General features: G+C 29.5%; 6 protein-coding genes across 16 annotated transcripts; 3 read left to right on the top strand and 3 right to left on the bottom strand.

Annotated features, from left to right (window-relative positions):
- Positions 1–73: 73 nt before the first annotated feature.
- Positions 74–2,840, bottom strand: LOC122574607 (SET and MYND domain-containing protein 4-like). 3 transcript variants are annotated; one of them, XM_043742352.1, is made up of 6 exons: positions 2,704–2,840; positions 1,403–2,422; positions 1,048–1,328; positions 744–902; positions 517–660; positions 74–437 (listed from the first exon to the last, which is right to left on the bottom strand). In XM_043742352.1, exons 2-6 carry the CDS (start codon positions 2,343–2,345, stop codon positions 192–194), a joined length of 1,773 nt encoding a protein of 590 aa, XP_043598287.1. In that variant the 5' UTR covers positions 2,346–2,422; positions 2,704–2,840; the 3' UTR covers positions 74–191. The 3 variants fall into 3 exon arrangements, with proteins under 3 accessions (XP_043598287.1, XP_043598286.1, XP_043598288.1); XM_043742351.1 differs by having other exon boundaries at positions 1,403–2,597; XM_043742353.1 differs by having other exon boundaries at positions 2,598–2,731.
- LOC122574605 (E3 ubiquitin-protein ligase Topors) lies at positions 2,747–8,736 on the top strand. Of its 2 annotated transcripts, none has more exons than XM_043742348.1 (7): positions 2,747–3,009; positions 4,847–5,275; positions 5,360–5,593; positions 5,671–5,942; positions 6,030–6,188; positions 6,268–6,481; positions 6,559–8,736. In XM_043742348.1, exons 2-7 carry the CDS (start codon positions 4,887–4,889, stop codon positions 7,598–7,600), a joined length of 2,310 nt encoding a protein of 769 aa, XP_043598283.1. In that variant the 5' UTR covers positions 2,747–3,009; positions 4,847–4,886; the 3' UTR covers positions 7,601–8,736. The 2 variants fall into 2 exon arrangements, with proteins under 2 accessions (XP_043598283.1, XP_043598282.1); XM_043742347.1 differs by lacking the exon at positions 2,747–3,009 and adding an exon at positions 4,083–4,220.
- On the bottom strand, positions 8,575–10,049 carry LOC122574622 (probable dimethyladenosine transferase). Its single transcript, XM_043742390.1, has 5 exons — positions 9,849–10,049; positions 9,412–9,778; positions 8,958–9,303; positions 8,776–8,882; positions 8,575–8,705 (listed from the first exon to the last, which is right to left on the bottom strand). Exons 1-5 carry the CDS (start codon positions 9,904–9,906, stop codon positions 8,663–8,665), a joined length of 921 nt encoding a protein of 306 aa, XP_043598325.1. The 5' UTR covers positions 9,907–10,049; the 3' UTR covers positions 8,575–8,662.
- Positions 10,050–10,095: 46 nt separating this feature from the next.
- On the top strand, positions 10,096–13,174 carry LOC122574610 (ras association domain-containing protein 8). 6 transcript variants are annotated; one of them, XM_043742363.1, is made up of 10 exons: positions 10,096–10,217; positions 10,542–10,668; positions 10,796–10,906; positions 10,986–11,282; positions 11,365–11,724; positions 11,898–12,059; positions 12,151–12,267; positions 12,338–12,477; positions 12,544–12,851; positions 12,917–13,174. In XM_043742363.1, the coding sequence occupies exons 2-10, from the start codon at positions 10,597–10,599 to the stop codon at positions 13,015–13,017; spliced, it is 1,668 nt and encodes a 555-aa protein (XP_043598298.1). In that variant the 5' UTR covers positions 10,096–10,217; positions 10,542–10,596; the 3' UTR covers positions 13,018–13,174. The 6 variants fall into 6 exon arrangements, with proteins under 6 accessions (XP_043598298.1, XP_043598299.1, XP_043598297.1 ...); XM_043742364.1 differs by having other exon boundaries at positions 10,173–10,325; XM_043742362.1 differs by having other exon boundaries at positions 10,177–10,329.
- A 1,011-nt stretch (positions 13,175–14,185) lies between these two features.
- LOC122574620 (replication factor C subunit 3) lies at positions 14,186–15,908 on the top strand. 3 transcript variants are annotated; one of them, XM_043742386.1, is made up of 6 exons: positions 14,186–14,508; positions 14,654–14,791; positions 14,852–15,017; positions 15,096–15,414; positions 15,498–15,573; positions 15,679–15,908. In XM_043742386.1, the coding sequence occupies exons 1-6, from the start codon at positions 14,422–14,424 to the stop codon at positions 15,853–15,855; spliced, it is 963 nt and encodes a 320-aa protein (XP_043598321.1). In that variant the 5' UTR covers positions 14,186–14,421; the 3' UTR covers positions 15,856–15,908. The 3 variants fall into 3 exon arrangements, with proteins under 3 accessions (XP_043598321.1, XP_043598319.1, XP_043598318.1); XM_043742384.1 differs by having other exon boundaries at positions 14,186–14,305; positions 14,417–14,508; positions 15,498–15,908; XM_043742383.1 differs by having other exon boundaries at positions 15,498–15,908.
- Positions 15,839–17,077, bottom strand: LOC122574627 (succinate dehydrogenase cytochrome b560 subunit, mitochondrial-like). Its single transcript, XM_043742397.1, has 5 exons — positions 16,908–17,077; positions 16,772–16,828; positions 16,485–16,684; positions 16,264–16,406; positions 15,839–16,180 (listed from the first exon to the last, which is right to left on the bottom strand). Exons 1-5 carry the CDS (start codon positions 16,931–16,933, stop codon positions 16,076–16,078), a joined length of 531 nt encoding a protein of 176 aa, XP_043598332.1. The 5' UTR covers positions 16,934–17,077; the 3' UTR covers positions 15,839–16,075.
- Positions 17,078–17,187: the final 110 nt, after the last annotated feature.

Genomic DNA, 17,187 nt, shown 5'->3' on the forward strand with positions numbered 1-17,187 from the left:
ATATATTATTATAAATAAATATTATTAAATATTAAAACATTTATAGAAATATTCGATGTAATGAAGAGACAAATAGTTTAAAACGCACATTTATTTTTCATACACATTATTACACATTATTTTACACATTATTTTTATACAAAACATATTAAAATTTTGTTTTGTTTAAATTTTATCATATAAGACGTTACTTACAGTTCAGGAATTTCAAACCGATTTCCATTTAAATCGTATACACGCTTCAAAGTTTCTACTACGTTATTCATTTCTTTATTCGGCATTGGCACCAATTCATATAGTACTTCAATCATTTTTAATAAATCATCAACGATATGTTTATCTGATATATTTCCTTCTGTTGCAATATCGACATATCTATTAAATTTTCTTAACACATGTCTAATCCTGTTCTTATCTTCCTCCTTCTTAACTAAATTCTATAAAATAATAAATCGCGAAGATAAATAATAGTACAAAGTAATACTTTAAAATATACCTAATTAACTAATAACTTACTCTGAAAGATTTTAGATTATAGTATAGTGGCCAATCCTCTTGACATGGTAGACAATTACACTTAAAATAATACTGTTTCAAAAGTTTCTTTTGTCTCACAGCTTTTGGTGTAATAGCATAATGTTGAGTATAAATATCATATAACTCAAAAAGAAAAATAAAAAATTTGTGAATAGCAAGACATGAGTATCATAATGTACTATTTATTGTCACTTAAATATATATACCTGTTCACCTTCTTCAATAGGATATATAGCATAGATAATAACATATTTAGATCTTGAATGCCTTAAGATATTTGGATTACAACTGTGATTAATTAAGCTGGAGAATGGCATAGCTGCAGCACCACGTTCAACTGCCTCTAATCCACATTCCTCAGAGAACTGCAAATAGTCATTTACATTAATTATCTATTATGTCCTAATGTCATCTACCGAAAGTCGGCATGAACTTTCCGAGCAACCCAATATTGATAATTTATAACAAAAAAAAAAGTAATTGCACTAAAGCAATATGAAAATCACATACACTATGAATATTACTAGGAATTAGTTGCTGATGTCTCAAAATAAGACCACCAACAAATGTAACATCAGCATTTTTTATTAACACAGATAAATCTTTGCTTAATGGATTTCCGAACATATTAGTACATGTTGCTACAAAATATAAAATAAAATTTGCATCTAAAGATCTTCTAAAGAGATCTTGTACTGAACGTTTTTCAGTATTAGTCACAAGACCTAATAAACTCCTATATTTATCAGTAGGAAAAGTTCCATCTTTAGAAAAACCTTTTGTTCGAGAAGCTGAAAAGAATGTAAGAAAATACAAAATTAACACTCATATTAATTTCATCATGGTAATGTGTATAGTTATTTACCAGCACAACTATCAACTTCTTTTAACTCCTCCTTTAGTTCTTGTATATTTGTAGCTTCTCTCACAGCTTGAATTGCAAGTCTTAAACTAAACAGATCTAATTTGACAAAATTCATCTTTAACATAGAGGGAAATACTGCGCATTCAACATCATGATACTTCTTCCATTCCATAATCCTACATTCCTCTGAACAATACATAGCATATGTACAGTGCTCACAAGGTATATTGGCCCAAGACACCTCCAAACAATTTGAGCAATGTGTATGTATATTATCAGGTGTTAATATTAATGAGTATGGTTTTTCTACTGCAATTACTTCACCAGGTCTTATTTTACGAGTAGCTACAATATGTCTACCATATTCTTCATTGTACTTTATAGTTACTGCATCAGAAGCGCAAGGAACTTCAATATTATGAGATTTTATCTTAGGAAGCGGTGGTTGTTTTATGGTATTCTGTTTCTTCAACTTTTGAGATACTACATTGTGTTTTGTATTATTTAGTTTTTCAATTAATTTTTTTCGGTTGATATCATCTGAAGACATCTTTTCCAACCAATATTGTGCTTCTTTTATGGCATCTTCCATATGAGGATGTTCCAGAGCATTTAAACACTCAACTTTTCTTACACAAAGCTTAGCGCGTAAACTATCTGGATATGTGAGTGCTAGTGCTCTATCTATGTCTTGAATACATAACTCATATTTATGTAACTTTATTAGAACAGCAGATCTGTTGGCATACGCCAAAGCAAGTTGTTCAGATGGATAAGGAGCATAAGCTATGCTTTTTGTATACAATTTTAATGCTTCCACACATGTATAATTTTTCAATGGTGTCGAAACAAATAGTTTATTACCTTGTTCTCTCAATTTCTCAGATTCCTTCGCATCTTTTACATCACCACAAGCTTGTGGAATTATATTATATTCTAGCATAACATTAAGAGTAAATACTATACGTTCTTCATCTGTACATAATTTTTTGTATTTATTAATCAAATCTTGATGTTTATCTGCAGCAATTAATTTTGTATTTAATGTATGTAATACTTTCTCCATCCTCTTTCTTTTTTATTGAATAACGTTATCATAAAAATACATATGTACGTATATGTAGATTAAAAAATAACAATGGTTAGTATTGAACAGCAAGCCGCAAATACCCGTTATTGTCACAAATTAATGTACCTGTTACATAAAAATATTTAGATACAATATTGTATACAGGATATTTTTACGGCAATATTCATGAACATCGCTGCTGCTCGACTATGTAACAATAAGCTATTTTTACCTCACGAAATCAGAGTCACCGTAATTTCACGTTAACTGACTGCAGCTCAGGACCATATCTAACCAGTTCTTAAGAAAAATAGAGTTCCAGGAAATCTTAAGTGTTCCTCATTAAGTGCAAGTGTAATACCTTAGAACCTAGTAATATATGGAATTGATATTTTATTAAAACAGACATATTCGGTTTTACTGAACGAAATTACTTCCAAAAACTAATGGGAATAGCAACGGTCAATGAACAAGGCAAAACTTCGGTCAAATAACGCGGCACTATTGTAGGTTCAGGGATAATTACGGAGACATTACAGTTAGTACCAAAAGGATTAATTAATTTTAACAAAATATTCGTAAAAATATATCCATCATTCTGTCTCTATAATCTACTGAGTATTATATTATTAGACTACGCTTAAACTACTAATTTGAAAGTACAAAATTACACAGAATACGCATGAAAATATATATAAAGTATTCAAAGTATAATGCTTTCTATAATATTTGGTACGTAAAAACCTATATATTATCAATAGTGAAATAACTACGGTTCTTTAAGTAATATATATCTTAGCAAGACAATTGGAATGATTTAGTAATGACATGATAAAGCATTATTTGCGAACTATATATGTATGTTTCCCATTCTACTTTTTGGCTAATGATATGAAACATAATCTCCTAACATAGCAGCTTTATCTTACGATCATGATACGTACAAGGTTTTCTTTAATTGAAGAATTATTTCTATTTTATCTCCATCATTTTACAACATAATATTTTAGGAAATAAACTCATTATAGTTATCGGTTGATTCTGACAAATTATGCACGTAAACCATTTGTTTAAAATATAATATTATGAATGTATAAGAAAAATAAGAGTATATCAAAACAACCTATAAAAAGTATTTATATTATTCGATTTTTCAATTATTTAGAAATAACAAATATACATAATAAATAAAAGAAATTGATAAAAGTATTATTTGTACCATGTTAGGTAATTCTACGTAATCACGATCAAATTGAATAAAAAGCATCAAGTATTCAAGCTTTTTTGTCTTTGTGCAATAAATTATTTGAAGATACTAAAATGTTGGTACTACTGGGATTACTTAATTTTCACTACTGTTAAGTTAGTCGATACAGTTGAAGCAAATTAACAAAAATTTATGGTTATATGTATTATTACTTATTTTTATATTATATTATATATTAGTTAATACTAATAACTTAAAATATTGAAGATAAAGTTTGAACAAATAAATATTATTTCAACCAGACCGTGTATTTATGTGCTGCCTTCATCCTGCTAGGAACTTTTTTTAAGAAGGTATCACTGATGATAATAATTCTTACCTTCGGTTAATATCTCATTCATAGCATTATGCTACGCCAGTTTCCGTTCTGCGATCATGGATTGCTGTAAAAGTACCGTTCCCGAGAAAAGATAGTTTCGTTGAGATATTAATTATTTTTCGTTTGAACGCCGACATTAAAATTTCCTTCCCGTTTCTCGAAGGTAAGAACTCACATTTCTAGAATCGTATGATTTATGAAAAAAAATAGTGACATCGATAATCAATAACAAGTTGAATAAAATGGAAACATACCGATTATAAAACAGCTTTATGACGCCTCTTTTCCGTATGACGTCTTTTTCTTCACTTTCTTTCTTGTTTTAATAGAAATACGTTCTTGAAGGTTAATACAAGCTTATCTTTCTTCAATAAATTTTAAGACGAAAAAGATTTTTATCTTGATATTTTTACATGTACGTATGACATTTACGTCGACGTAATAGAGTTTATATACAATCTTGTATTTTTGTTAATTATTCATTTTTGTCGTAAACTGAAATTATTTATGTAACATTTTAAATAACCTATCGTAGTCAGTGAATATTTATAAACTGTAATAATAATAACAATTACATATATGTAAAATATCTTGTATAGACTTCATAAATTAATGGATAATTATTAATATTACTAATGACATTATTTAACTTACAGTTTACTAATTTTACTTTATAGTGTATATACTTAATTCATATGTAATATCTTATGTTATAGATGAAATTATTTTTTATACAAGTATATTAATGTTAAACTTTGTTGAATTCATATATGATTTAATGTATTTCAGGGTAGTTCCTTTAATAAATGGACAAATATATTAATCTATAATGGAAGGCCCATTAGAAGTAAAAGATTCGACAGCAGGTGCAGAAGAACCTATTAAATCAGAAGCACCTGTACAGAATCCAGATAGCAGTGATCGGAGTGATGGGGCAGTGTCACCTCCACCAAATTGTAGCATTTGTTTGGGCAAATTAGTGAATACCTCATTCACTGATAGTTGCCTTCATCAATTTTGTTTTACTTGTTTACTTCAGTGGTCTAAAATAAAGACAGAATGTCCATTATGTAAGCAGACATTCAAATCCATCATACACAATGTTAGATCAGAAGAAGATTATGACCAATATCATGTACCTAGAGAATTTGCCACTTTTGATCTTAATTTTGAATTGGGTCATGCTATGGATGTTGGCACTCATCGTTTTCATTATAGGTATCATGTAAATCTTAATCTAAGATTAATATTTAATATTAAATATATAACAATGTAATAAACGAATAAATTAAATCATTGTAGAACAACTATGACAGGACATCACAGGCGCCCACATGAAATAGTGCTTAATCCAGAACAGGTTGCAAGAAGAGAACAATTACCGAGCATAGCACCACAAGTTCCAATAGGAGAGCGCTTACGTAGACGTGTAAATCCAGCCGATCATCGTCGCACCATTTATAGGCTCGGAATTTGGGCTACTGCATTACCAGATGTATTTGGCCGCTTTCGCGAATGTAGTGCCGATTTTTATCGGTAAGTATTAGTACTTAGTACTATTTATATATTATTTGCATGAAAAATCAATATAACGTTTTCTTATTCTGTCTAAGGAGAGAACCGAGAGAATTAAACCGACTTATACCATGGTTAAATAGAGAATTGCAAGTATTACTTAATAACAATTCATCACTTGTTGCATATGTATTAAGTATCATATTGGATGCTCTTAGTCACTATGATATCAGAAGCCCAGAATTTCGAGAGTTAGTACGCCCTCATTTCAACACGTATACAGATCACTTTGTACATGAATTACTTAATTATGCGCGAACTAATTTCGATTTAGTTGGCTATGATCAATCCGTAACTTATTTACCACAAGGTATGTGATATAGTTTCATTACTTATTTGTATATCATACGTGATACTTTACACCCGTTCTTTCTAAAATTAGTAATATTCATTATAGGATTGTCAAATGAATATGTATCACATACTTTTTCACCTGCATCTAGCAGTACTAGCAATAGTTCTGATGATTCAGATATCCGAGTTCTAGAAGAAGCAATCGACCTTAGAATGAACGCAGATATGCCTAGTGTAGGACCACATACAATTAATATGCCTGGTAAAACTCTCATTTGTTTTTCTTTGTTTGACATCATTATTTTACATTAAATTAAAATGTAAAATATTTTTTTAATTAGGTCCAAGTACCGTAGCACAAACGTTCCAATTGGAAATCCCATACAATGTACCAGATGTATTAACTATTTCCTCTGATTCCGCCACATCAGATAATGATTGCGAAGTGATTGGTTATGTGAAACCTCGTCATGAAAGAACTCCAGAAATCATAGAATTACTTTCATCTGATCCTGAAGAAATTAACATTTCTCACATATCAAATGATAATGCTCAGTAAGTGAAAATATTTTATTTCAGAACACTTAACATCAATCGAAATCATAGCTATGTTATTTTAATGTCATTATTAGAGTTTCAGCACCTGCTTCATATGAAGATATTGTCCAACCTAGTACATCTCACAGTATTAAGAACCGAGCATTGGCATCATCATCTAACGAAAGTAATTCTGATTCAGACAGCGATTACAATTTCCGAAGAAGCAGAAAATATCAAAGTCGCACTAGAAAACATACAAAAAGAAGTACAACTAGTAAAAGGCGCAAGCGATCTATAGAAACAAGAGTACGTAATCGAACGAGTAGGAATTTATCCAGTTCAGGCGAAAGTGACGGTAGGAAAAAGGCATCGAAGAGGAATACTCAACGGACGTCGAAAAGAAGATTAAGTAGTAGTAGTAGTGACAGCAGTTCTCACGAGGTCGAATCAAAACCTTTGGATGAAAAAAAATCGAGAACTTTACAATATTCTACGAAAGGCACTGTACGGGTTCGTAAAGATTTAATTAAGAAAGAAACTCGATATTCGGATGATGAATCATTCAGTAGTAATAGTACTGATTCAGATGAAGTTGTGAAGAATGTGAAATCTCGTACACTGCGAAAATCTAAAAGGAAATACGCCACTAGTTCAAGTGAATTTGATACGAGCAGAAGTGAGAAGATAATTAGAACAAGAGGTAAAACCAGGCAAGTATCAGATACAAAAGAAGCTCACCGAAAAGAGTCAAGATATAAGAGTGATCGACAATCTGAGTCTAGAAGTAGCAGTGTATCTTCTTACACATCCCAGAAAGAAAAAAGAGATAGTTCTAGAAGACGGGAATCTCAACGAGATATGAGTGATAATGACAGCTCTTGGACAGCCAGAGACGTGTTAAGAAAAGATCGTGAATTTAAATCCAAGACAAGAGAAGTAACTCTAAGTAGTTCAGATTCCGATGGAGATTTTAGGTCGCACAGTCAATGCAGTAATTATTCAAGTAAATCGTATACACGTAAAAAAAAATCGAAGCATAAAGATAGGCATAAAAGTAAAAAGAGGAAACGCTCTAGCAGTAGAACACATAGTTCATCAAATCGATCACGACTAACTCGACGACATCCAGCTTAAAATTGAAATACAATATTGAAACATTCCGATTCAAAAAATGATTTAATTAGAAAAAGAAATAAACGTGTGCAACTCCTACAAAATTTGCAAGGGGTTACAAAAGATCTCAGGGTAACGCCAAATCAAAATCGATGAAAATAACGATGCATTTGATTGTTAATTGGCTTGGATTCAGAACGATATCACTGAATTTAATTAAAACCATTTAACGATTACCTATTTAATTGAAAGTTACTAATGAATTTCTTTAAACTATCATGTGCACGTGAAATACAACAACGATAAAACATGATGAATTCACATTAATTTTGAATATATTCATTTGTTCATCATCATCAATATGGTTATAAGGGTGCAGAGACATTTAACATTTTTAAATGAAAACATGCTGCATTATATGAAATATTATTTTATTTCTCTATATTTTTATGAAAATGGCTTCCACATGTGTTGTAAAATATATGGAAATTGTGTATAAAGTACTGGCGTAAAATTACAGGCTTTATTTATAATTTTTTCTAATGTATAAATTGTTTACATAAAAGATGCGACCAAACTCAATGTGTTAAAATTTATGTTAAATTTTGGGCAATATATGGAAAAGAAAATATTCTGCATAAACACGTACGAACACACACACATATATATGTGTGTGTGCGTGCGTGTGTATATATATATATCTCACTATTACTTTCATAAAGGTACAACAGTCTTTATTATATTTCCCTACGACTTTAATTCCCAAAGAATGTTTGTAAATATATTTGTACGTTATAAGCTAATAATTTAATTAAAACTTTACACAGGTATAATTTTTTGTAAAGTATGTAGATTTAGAAATGCTATATGTAAAATTATATATGTTATGTATGAATCATAGAGTAATTAGTTTATAACAGATAATATTGTTTCCTCTTTTTTTTTTTTTTAAGTAATGTTCTGAGGTATAAAATGTGAGAGAATGAAAATAATACTTTTAAATTATTCAAAAAACTGTATTTTCCTTATATCATATATTTTTCTCAAAACATAACAGTCTTTTTACATTAATCAAATTTTAATTTATGTAAAATGCACTCCTTGCGCATTAAACGCATGTAAAAGGCTAAAAGTTTTAATATAAAATTAATCTCACAGTTATGATTATTAAAATAATTCATATAACATTTGTATACCTGATAAAATCATCTATATCCATAGTTCTTGCACGTTTATTTTCTGCATCTGCTTTTTGTAAAATATCATTTATCATTTCCTTGATATTAAATCCCTCTGGAATTTCCTACATATCATAAAACAAGAAGTTTTGTAACATTTAAACTAACATTCTCGTAATACTTATTACATCTATGATTACCTTGTTATTCAAACTACAATGAAGCTTGTAATTTTTCTCCAACATTGTTAAGACTGTAGTTTGCTTAAATGCTGCTGAGAGAGTTTTATTTTTTCTGACAAATGCAATTCGTGTTAAACCATCCCATTCTTGATAATTAATTGGAGGTGGTGGATTACGTGGTTCTATTCTAACTACATTTGACTCTACTTTTGGTGGTGGTCTAAAGTTGTTTTTCCCTACTTTCATAAGCAAGTCCACTCGTGCTAACAACTGAGTATTTATACTTAATCGACAATATAATTTATCTCCTGGTTTAGCTACTAAACGTTCAGCAAATTCTCTTTGAAACATAAGTACGGCACATCTGCAGAAAATAATGTGCTAAGTCCATTTCTGCTTGTATTCCCTATATGTTAAAAATTTATAATTTCTCAAATATAAAAAAATAAATTTTTAAACAAACTGAACATACCTGAACAGTGGTCTATGTAAAAGTAATTTGAATACTAAAGGCGATGATATTTGATATGGTATATTGGCAACACATAAATCAAAGAATGGTAAGTCTGTTTTCAAGACATCGCCTATCATAATTTGTAATTTTGACTGATAAATTGTACCTTGCACACGTTTCTGTAACTCAGCTACCATTCGAGCATCCAATTCACATGCTATTACTTTTTTAGCTTTGTCCAATAATTTTACTGTCATATTACCAGTACCTGGACCTATTTCTAATACAACATCTGTTGGTCTAACTGCCGCTTTTTCAACCATACTTTGAATAACAAGGGGATTTTTTAAAATATGTTGTCCAATATTCGTATTGAATAAAATTCCTGGAAAATTAATGTATCATTAAAAATGAATCACTTCACAAGAAAAATACATATTATAGATATATCATACCCTGTTTTGCGACTTCTTTATGGACACGAGTTGTTTTTTGCGTGCGTATTTTCGGCATTTTATTTATACTATATATTTCAAACAATATGCAAGATACTATAAAAAAGTTAATCGTATAAAATTCATCACATGTCAACAATAAACACTGAACGAGGAAAACCACATTCTTAATTAAAATAGATTGTGATATGAAAGGAATAACTCATTTCTCTATACGGACGTTTTCAACTCCCTCTTGTGTGATGTAGTAAAATTAGAATTACGTGTACGCTGAATGTTTCTTATCAAATTTCTTTGATTATTTAGTATCAAATATTATGAGTTGTATAAGTTGAGGATATGTAAAAGAAATGCATTTGTCTGTTAAAGGTGCATATCGATTAATTATTGATTAAAAAAGCCTTATTTTCTTACAAAGAGTGGCCAAACTGCTAATGAACGTAGAGAAAAGCGTTTACCTATCTTCTGCATTAACATGGACGTAAATCTGTCATTTTGATAATTATATAGTTAAGGTTATAAGCAACGAATTATTGCAATATTATTTAAGTTTTATGAAGCATGTTTATTTAATGAAGCTTGATAATAATTATCAGTGATCGCATGTAATCATTGACTTTCTTATTGCGTGAAATATTCACTCTAATGATACGACGTAAATTTAAGTTTGACGGGTGGTCTATCAATTTGCAGGAATAAAATTTTGCAATGCAAAGGCTTAATCTTGGGATTCTAAATTGGTGACGTTATGGAGCTAAAAGTATGGGTAGAAGGAATACAGCGTATTGTATGTGGTGTTACAGAAACCACTACATGTCAGGTTAGCAATGTTTATTTAAATATCACAATTGCGTTGGACGATGTAATATTTATAATTTTAAACACTGAATTCCATACTTTAATAATTTAATAGAAGCATAGTCTGTATAATAAAATGTAACTTTTAGGATGTAGTATATGCTCTTGCCCATGCAACGGGCCAAACAGGTAGATTTACTTTAATAGAAAGGTGGAGAACTAACGAACGTCTTTTAGCTCCATATGAGAATCCTTTAAAGGTATTAATGCATTAAATTTTTAAATAATTAATTTCTAACTTATATGGGTTTGTATAATAATATAATCTTTTTTAATAAGATTCTGATGAAATGGGGAGAATATTCTTCAGAAGTTCAATTGATATTAAGACGTTCTACCCCAGAAAATAATAAGGCTTCTAGTTCATTAGGAACTCGTTTAAACCATGGTACACGATCAAATGGTGTGATTAGTTCTGCCTCAGAACATAATAGTGCACAAGATGATGCTAAGAATACCACAACTCCAAATTCCGAATTTGATGACTTACAAGGATGTCTTGATAGAAATCGTGACATCAGAAAATCATTAACGTTTGGAGGATTACATGGACATGTTATGGAAAATAATACAGAAGTAAATAATATTTAAATTATATTGTACAATCTCATAACTAATTGTGTATAATATCTTTTCATATTTTATATTTATATTTTAGATTCAGATGGAAAATGTTGCCATAGTTCAACCTACGTTGCATTTAAAAAATAAGGAATTGAATATAAGAAAAAATATGCAAAAACCAGCTCAGTCTCCTACCCGTGCTAGTAGCAGTGAAAGTAACACACATTTATCACAAAAGAAAGTGCGTGAAGTTCCCCCATATAGGGATCCTCCAGGTCCAGCTTCACCACCTTTAAGAACTTTACCCCCATACAGAGATCCTCCACCACCTAATTTAAATAGTCCTGGAAGATCACAGTTTCAATCTAGTACAAATATTGGAAGTCCTCATGTTCATAAAGAAGATCAACCATCTTCCAGTAATTCTGTCAAACTAAAGAGAAATCTTATTCAGGTTCTACAGACAAGATATTTTTTAAATATATACACAAATATAGATAGCTAGATCAATACATTGGTATACACAGATATAGATAGCTAGATCAATATGTTGATGTAGACATAATATAATGATAACAATAATATAGTTACTGCAATTAATGCTGTTAATATTTCTTGTATGTTTAGGAATTTCAAGAAACAAAAGGGCAAGCTCAATCTGTAAACCAATTATCTGGTCAAGCTCAAAATATGGTTACAGTTGCTTACACTCAACGCTATGTTGAACTTATTAGACTAGTCAATAAACAACGCGATACTATTAATGCACAGCAAGCGGATCTTACTAAAGTACGAATTACGTAATTATATATTTAGTTATATTTTTAATAATTTAATCGTGACAAAATTTTTAAGCATATATTTCATAATTTATCTTCAGTTTGATGCTGAAATATTGTATTGGGAAACTAAAAATAGAGAACAAATGCATCAGATGGATTTCATTTCTCAGGAAGTAAATCGCATGGAAACTACAGGACGTCTTATTGAAGAACAGGTATGTATTTCATACAATATGAAAATACTTTGTATAATTATCATGATTGTAATAGCGTTTGTTTTTATAGTTAAAAGAACTAGCACATGTCGAAGAAGAAAGTGAAATAGTTAGACAACAAGAAAAGACATTAAAATCAGAAATTACTTTACTGAGGTCAAAACTTGCGAATTGTGAAACAGAATTACTTCAGTGCAAAAATAAAATTAGGTAAAAGATTATAAGCTTAACTTTTTTGATACAGCACAAAGTTAATTGTGTTCTTTTGCATTGCAGATTAGTTATGGAAGAACTTGCTATAGAACAACATAATATAAGTCGTGAAACAGATGAAAGACAAATAATGGAACGTAAAATCATTACTGAAGTCGAACATCTTCAAAATGAAGTAGAACAAGCTAAACGTTCTGCTGAACTAGCTTCCCAATGTGCGGAAACATTAAAATTGGAAGTAGTAAGTTTAGAGTCAGCAATTGTTGAGAAAAAATTACAAGTAGAACGATTAGTAGCGGATATGAAAGAAGCTAATTTACAAAGTCTTGCTGTCGCTTGTCAAGATGAACAAGTCAAATCATTATTTGAAGGTATTTGTGACTTAAATTAAAATATAACTGAAAATGTTAATTAATTTATCGATTTCTACATATAGGTACCCATAAACCTGGTAGTACGCGTAAAATGATAGGTTCACCAAGACAATTGGAGACTGCGGTACCTACGAGTAAAAATCCACATGGTGTTTGGGTATAAACATATATTATTCGATATACTTTGAGATATCGAACGTAATATTTTTTATTTTTAATACAGTAAGCAATTAAATATTTCATGTAGGGTTACATGTGCAGTTTGCACCTCTAGTAAAATCAATGTAAGTGAATAAGATATTTTACTTTCGTACTGTTTATGTATACACTAATTATTTTTATCTACTGGCCATATAATTTTGAACAAGCTTAAGTAATAAGTATGTCATATTAATAGTCTTAAACATTATTTGTATATATCCAAGACAAAAGAAAAAATATTGGACAATACATTTATCCAAAGTGTCACAATTATAAATCATGCGACCTGCTTGCATGATATAATTTAAGTAAATGTACTTATAAATTGTTGCAAATTTCATGGAATTATTACTTGAGATAAGATTCTATATTTTCTATAATCAAAATGATTCTGTGAATTAAGAGCATTTTCATATTGGTGCACTATACACTTAAAATATTAATGTAGTACACATATATTGTGTATCTTGTACATATCCTTGAAATCATGTGATAATGAAGTCTGAAATATTCTACTCTATCTTCTGTTGAAGTATGCTAATTTACTTCAACTTTATTTCTAAACATTTAAGAATCTACTATTCAAATCTCATTTCAAAATTGAGTTCATTCTATTTTATCAACCAAATTTAACCCTATGTAAAAAATCTGATTGTGTTTGATTGTAGTTTTAAATGAAAAACTTTCTTCATTTTACATGATAACAGTCTTCATTGATTTATATGTGCATATAAATTATATTATTAGTGCATATCATAACATCTTCACACTGCCATTATTAGTAATGATCTTTTAAGTATGATATTATGATTAAGTTTACTTCGTATGTAATTTCATTTTTACAAAATCTACATACTCTTGAAGTATGTAATTATTTCATTGTCGATAATACTGATCTGTTTTTTACAATGTGTCTACCAAAGTGTGTTAATTTTTTATTAGAAATAAACATATATTGTATAATAAAATATACAAATAAAAGATAAAATTTAATTAAAAGTTGAAATGGAATTGTTTATTGATCTATTTGGATCTATTGATCTATCTAATTTCACAAAAAGACATCTAATGTATATACCCTAATTATAGGGTTGTAAGAAGTGTAATACAATAGCTCACAGTTTCGCGCGCTTTTTAATTCGTTACTTCATAGCGTCATAGAAGCAATATATACCGGGATCATTTAATCCTTTGTTTAGAATTATACACATATATATAAGTGAAAGAAAAAATTACTGCTAAATAATCAAGTAAATGTTCGAAATGTGTTTATACTTTTAATATAATATTTAATAATCATTTATTACGTCTTCAATTAAGTAGAATTCAAATAACAACACTTGTTTTCTATATTCTTCAAGCAAATATGAGTCTCTGGGTAGATAAATATCGCCCAACAGCACTTGGAAAATTGGATTATCATAAAGAACAAGCGGAATATTTAAAAAACATGGTAATATTGCCTTAAAATATAGTTAAAGTATGTTCAGTAAATAGTAAGTTAGAAAATAGGTTATACTGGAAGTACGACGTTATTTATTTTATTTGTAATATCGTTAAATATAAATGAATTCAAATAACTTATACTATAATTTTAGATACAAAAAGGAGATTTTCCACATTTATTAGTTTATGGACCATCAGGGGCAGGAAAAAAGACCCGTATAATGTGTATCATAAGAGAATTATATGGAAGTGGTGTTGACAGATTAAGAATGGAAACTATGACATTTGAAGTAAGGTATATTTTTATATATTTAGTTTGATTCTGAAAAATGATAACTTTATGATTTCAGACACCTTCCAAGAAGAAGCTAGAGATAACAACAATAAGTAGCAACTATCACATTGAAGTAAACCCAAGCGATGTTGGTATACATGATAGGGTAGTAGTGATGGACTTGGTAAAAACAACAGCTCAAACTCATCAAATAGATCCCAGTGGACAAAAAGAATTTAAAGGTAAATTTTCAAGTTTCATTTAACAATTGATCATTATTTAATTTTGTGCGTTCTTTATTAATCATAATTTTTTATTAGTGGTATTACTGACTAATGTGGATCAACTTACAAAAGAGGCACAACATGCTCTTCGAAGAACAATGGAGAAATACGTTACTACATGTAGGCTAATACTTTGTGCAAATTCAACATCTCGTGTTCTGCCAGCTATCAGATCACGATGTTTAGGGATTAGAGTTCCAGCACCACCAATATCAGATATAAAAGATATTTTGCATTCAATTTGTAAACGCGAAGGTTTAACTTTACCAGATGAACTGGCTACAAGATTGGCTGAATGTAGTGGCAGAAATCTCAGACGAGCGATATTAATGCTTGAAGCTTGTAAAGTTGAGCAGTAAGTATATTTATCCATCAATAAATTTGTTTTGATATATTTAATTAAAACAGTATATCACTTTATTCACTTTTTATATTTAGATATCCATTTACTGCAGACCAAAGTATTACAGAACCAGATTGGCAAGTGTATATTCGTAATACAGCAAATATGATGGTCAGTGAACAGAATCCAAAAAAGCTTCTAACAATAAGAAACAGGCTCTATGAATTATTAACACATGCTATACCATGTGATTTAATATTTAAGGGTCTTTTACAGGAATGTATAAAAAATTGTGATCTTCAGCTAAAAATTGAAATTGCAACAGTTGCAGCAGAATATGAACATAGAATGCACAGAGGATCAAAACCGATCTTCCATTTAGAAGCATTTGTCGCACGATTTATGGCAATTTACAAAAAATTTATTGATTCATCTCTTGAAGGTTTTGTGTAATATATTTATTCACATATTTGCATATATTAAAATATAATTTTTAAATCAGTTCATACATTTGTATTTACTATTATAAATTAATTACTAATAATATCTACTTTTGGTTTTTGTCATAAATTAGATATAATTTCGAAAGTACAAGATGGAACACATTAATCTAACAGTACAATTAATTTTCAATAGAAATTACATCATAATGTGACAATATAATTATTTAAATTTACATTGCAGCAAGAGCAATAGCTGAAATTGTTGATAATGCAATTACCGCATAACCAGTGCTATACACTTCCTTAATTGAAAGAAACATTCCTAAATCCCAAGCCTATAAACAAGATTTTATTAGCAACAAAAAATATTAATTAGAAACATATATAAATCCAATAGTTTTTAAGAAACTTTAACTACCAAGTGACGAAATCCATTAAATACATGATACGTAGCAGGTAAAGCGAGCAAAGTTTTTCCCGTGAAAAGAACAGGTGCAGACAAACCTAAATTTGTAATGATTTCTATGAGGCAAGGAATACCACCTGGGATAAGTAATGTTCCTGCAATTACAACAAAAATTATTTGTTTACAGATTTTTATTTCTAGCTTTATTCTGCAGAGATAAATAATAATTTTACCTATACCAAGCAACATGGCATAACTTGATAATATCATGCCTGTTGTACGATGTGTAATTGAAAGAAAAGCTGTTAATTGAATTTGGTAAATGGTCAAATGTGGTGACATGGGTCTCTTAAGGCGCATATTTTTCTCATCATGAGTTTCGCAAATTGTACTTCCCGTGAACAGTGGTTTAGATATGGCAACATTTCGTTGGCTAGAAAATTACTTTCATAATTTCATTTATAAAAAGCATAAATGACATTTAAATAGAGCGAAGGTTACAAATTATGTAATAAGTTACCTGGAGGTATATAAATTCCGGAAAGTACAAGGATTGATGCTTCGCCGGCAAAGCAATCTAAACAAAAACAATTTTTAACATTAGTCTTATTAAATACAACAAAATTTGTTAAAAAAGTTCAGCGACAGTTCACTACCTCATATAACACAGCGCCATGTTCATGTGACTATATTCGTAATTCTAAATTCTAAACGTACATACATAGATGTTGAAGTATATGAACAGAGATATAAATTATGTATCTTTTTATAGTATTTATTCTGACTATTTTGTTCACACAAAATTGCGTAATATAAGTAATTCGATTAGATAAAAGTTAAAAAAATTATCTCATATTGGGACATATGATTTCTATAGTCCGTCTAACAAGACGAGATAGTAAACGTAAACAAAATTTGATTGCTGCGACTATAACT

Source organism: Bombus pyrosoma, linkage group LG14 (genome assembly GCF_014825855.1).
Source record: "Bombus pyrosoma isolate SC7728 linkage group LG14, ASM1482585v1, whole genome shotgun sequence".
NCBI lineage: Eukaryota > Metazoa > Arthropoda > Insecta > Hymenoptera > Apidae > Bombus > Bombus pyrosoma.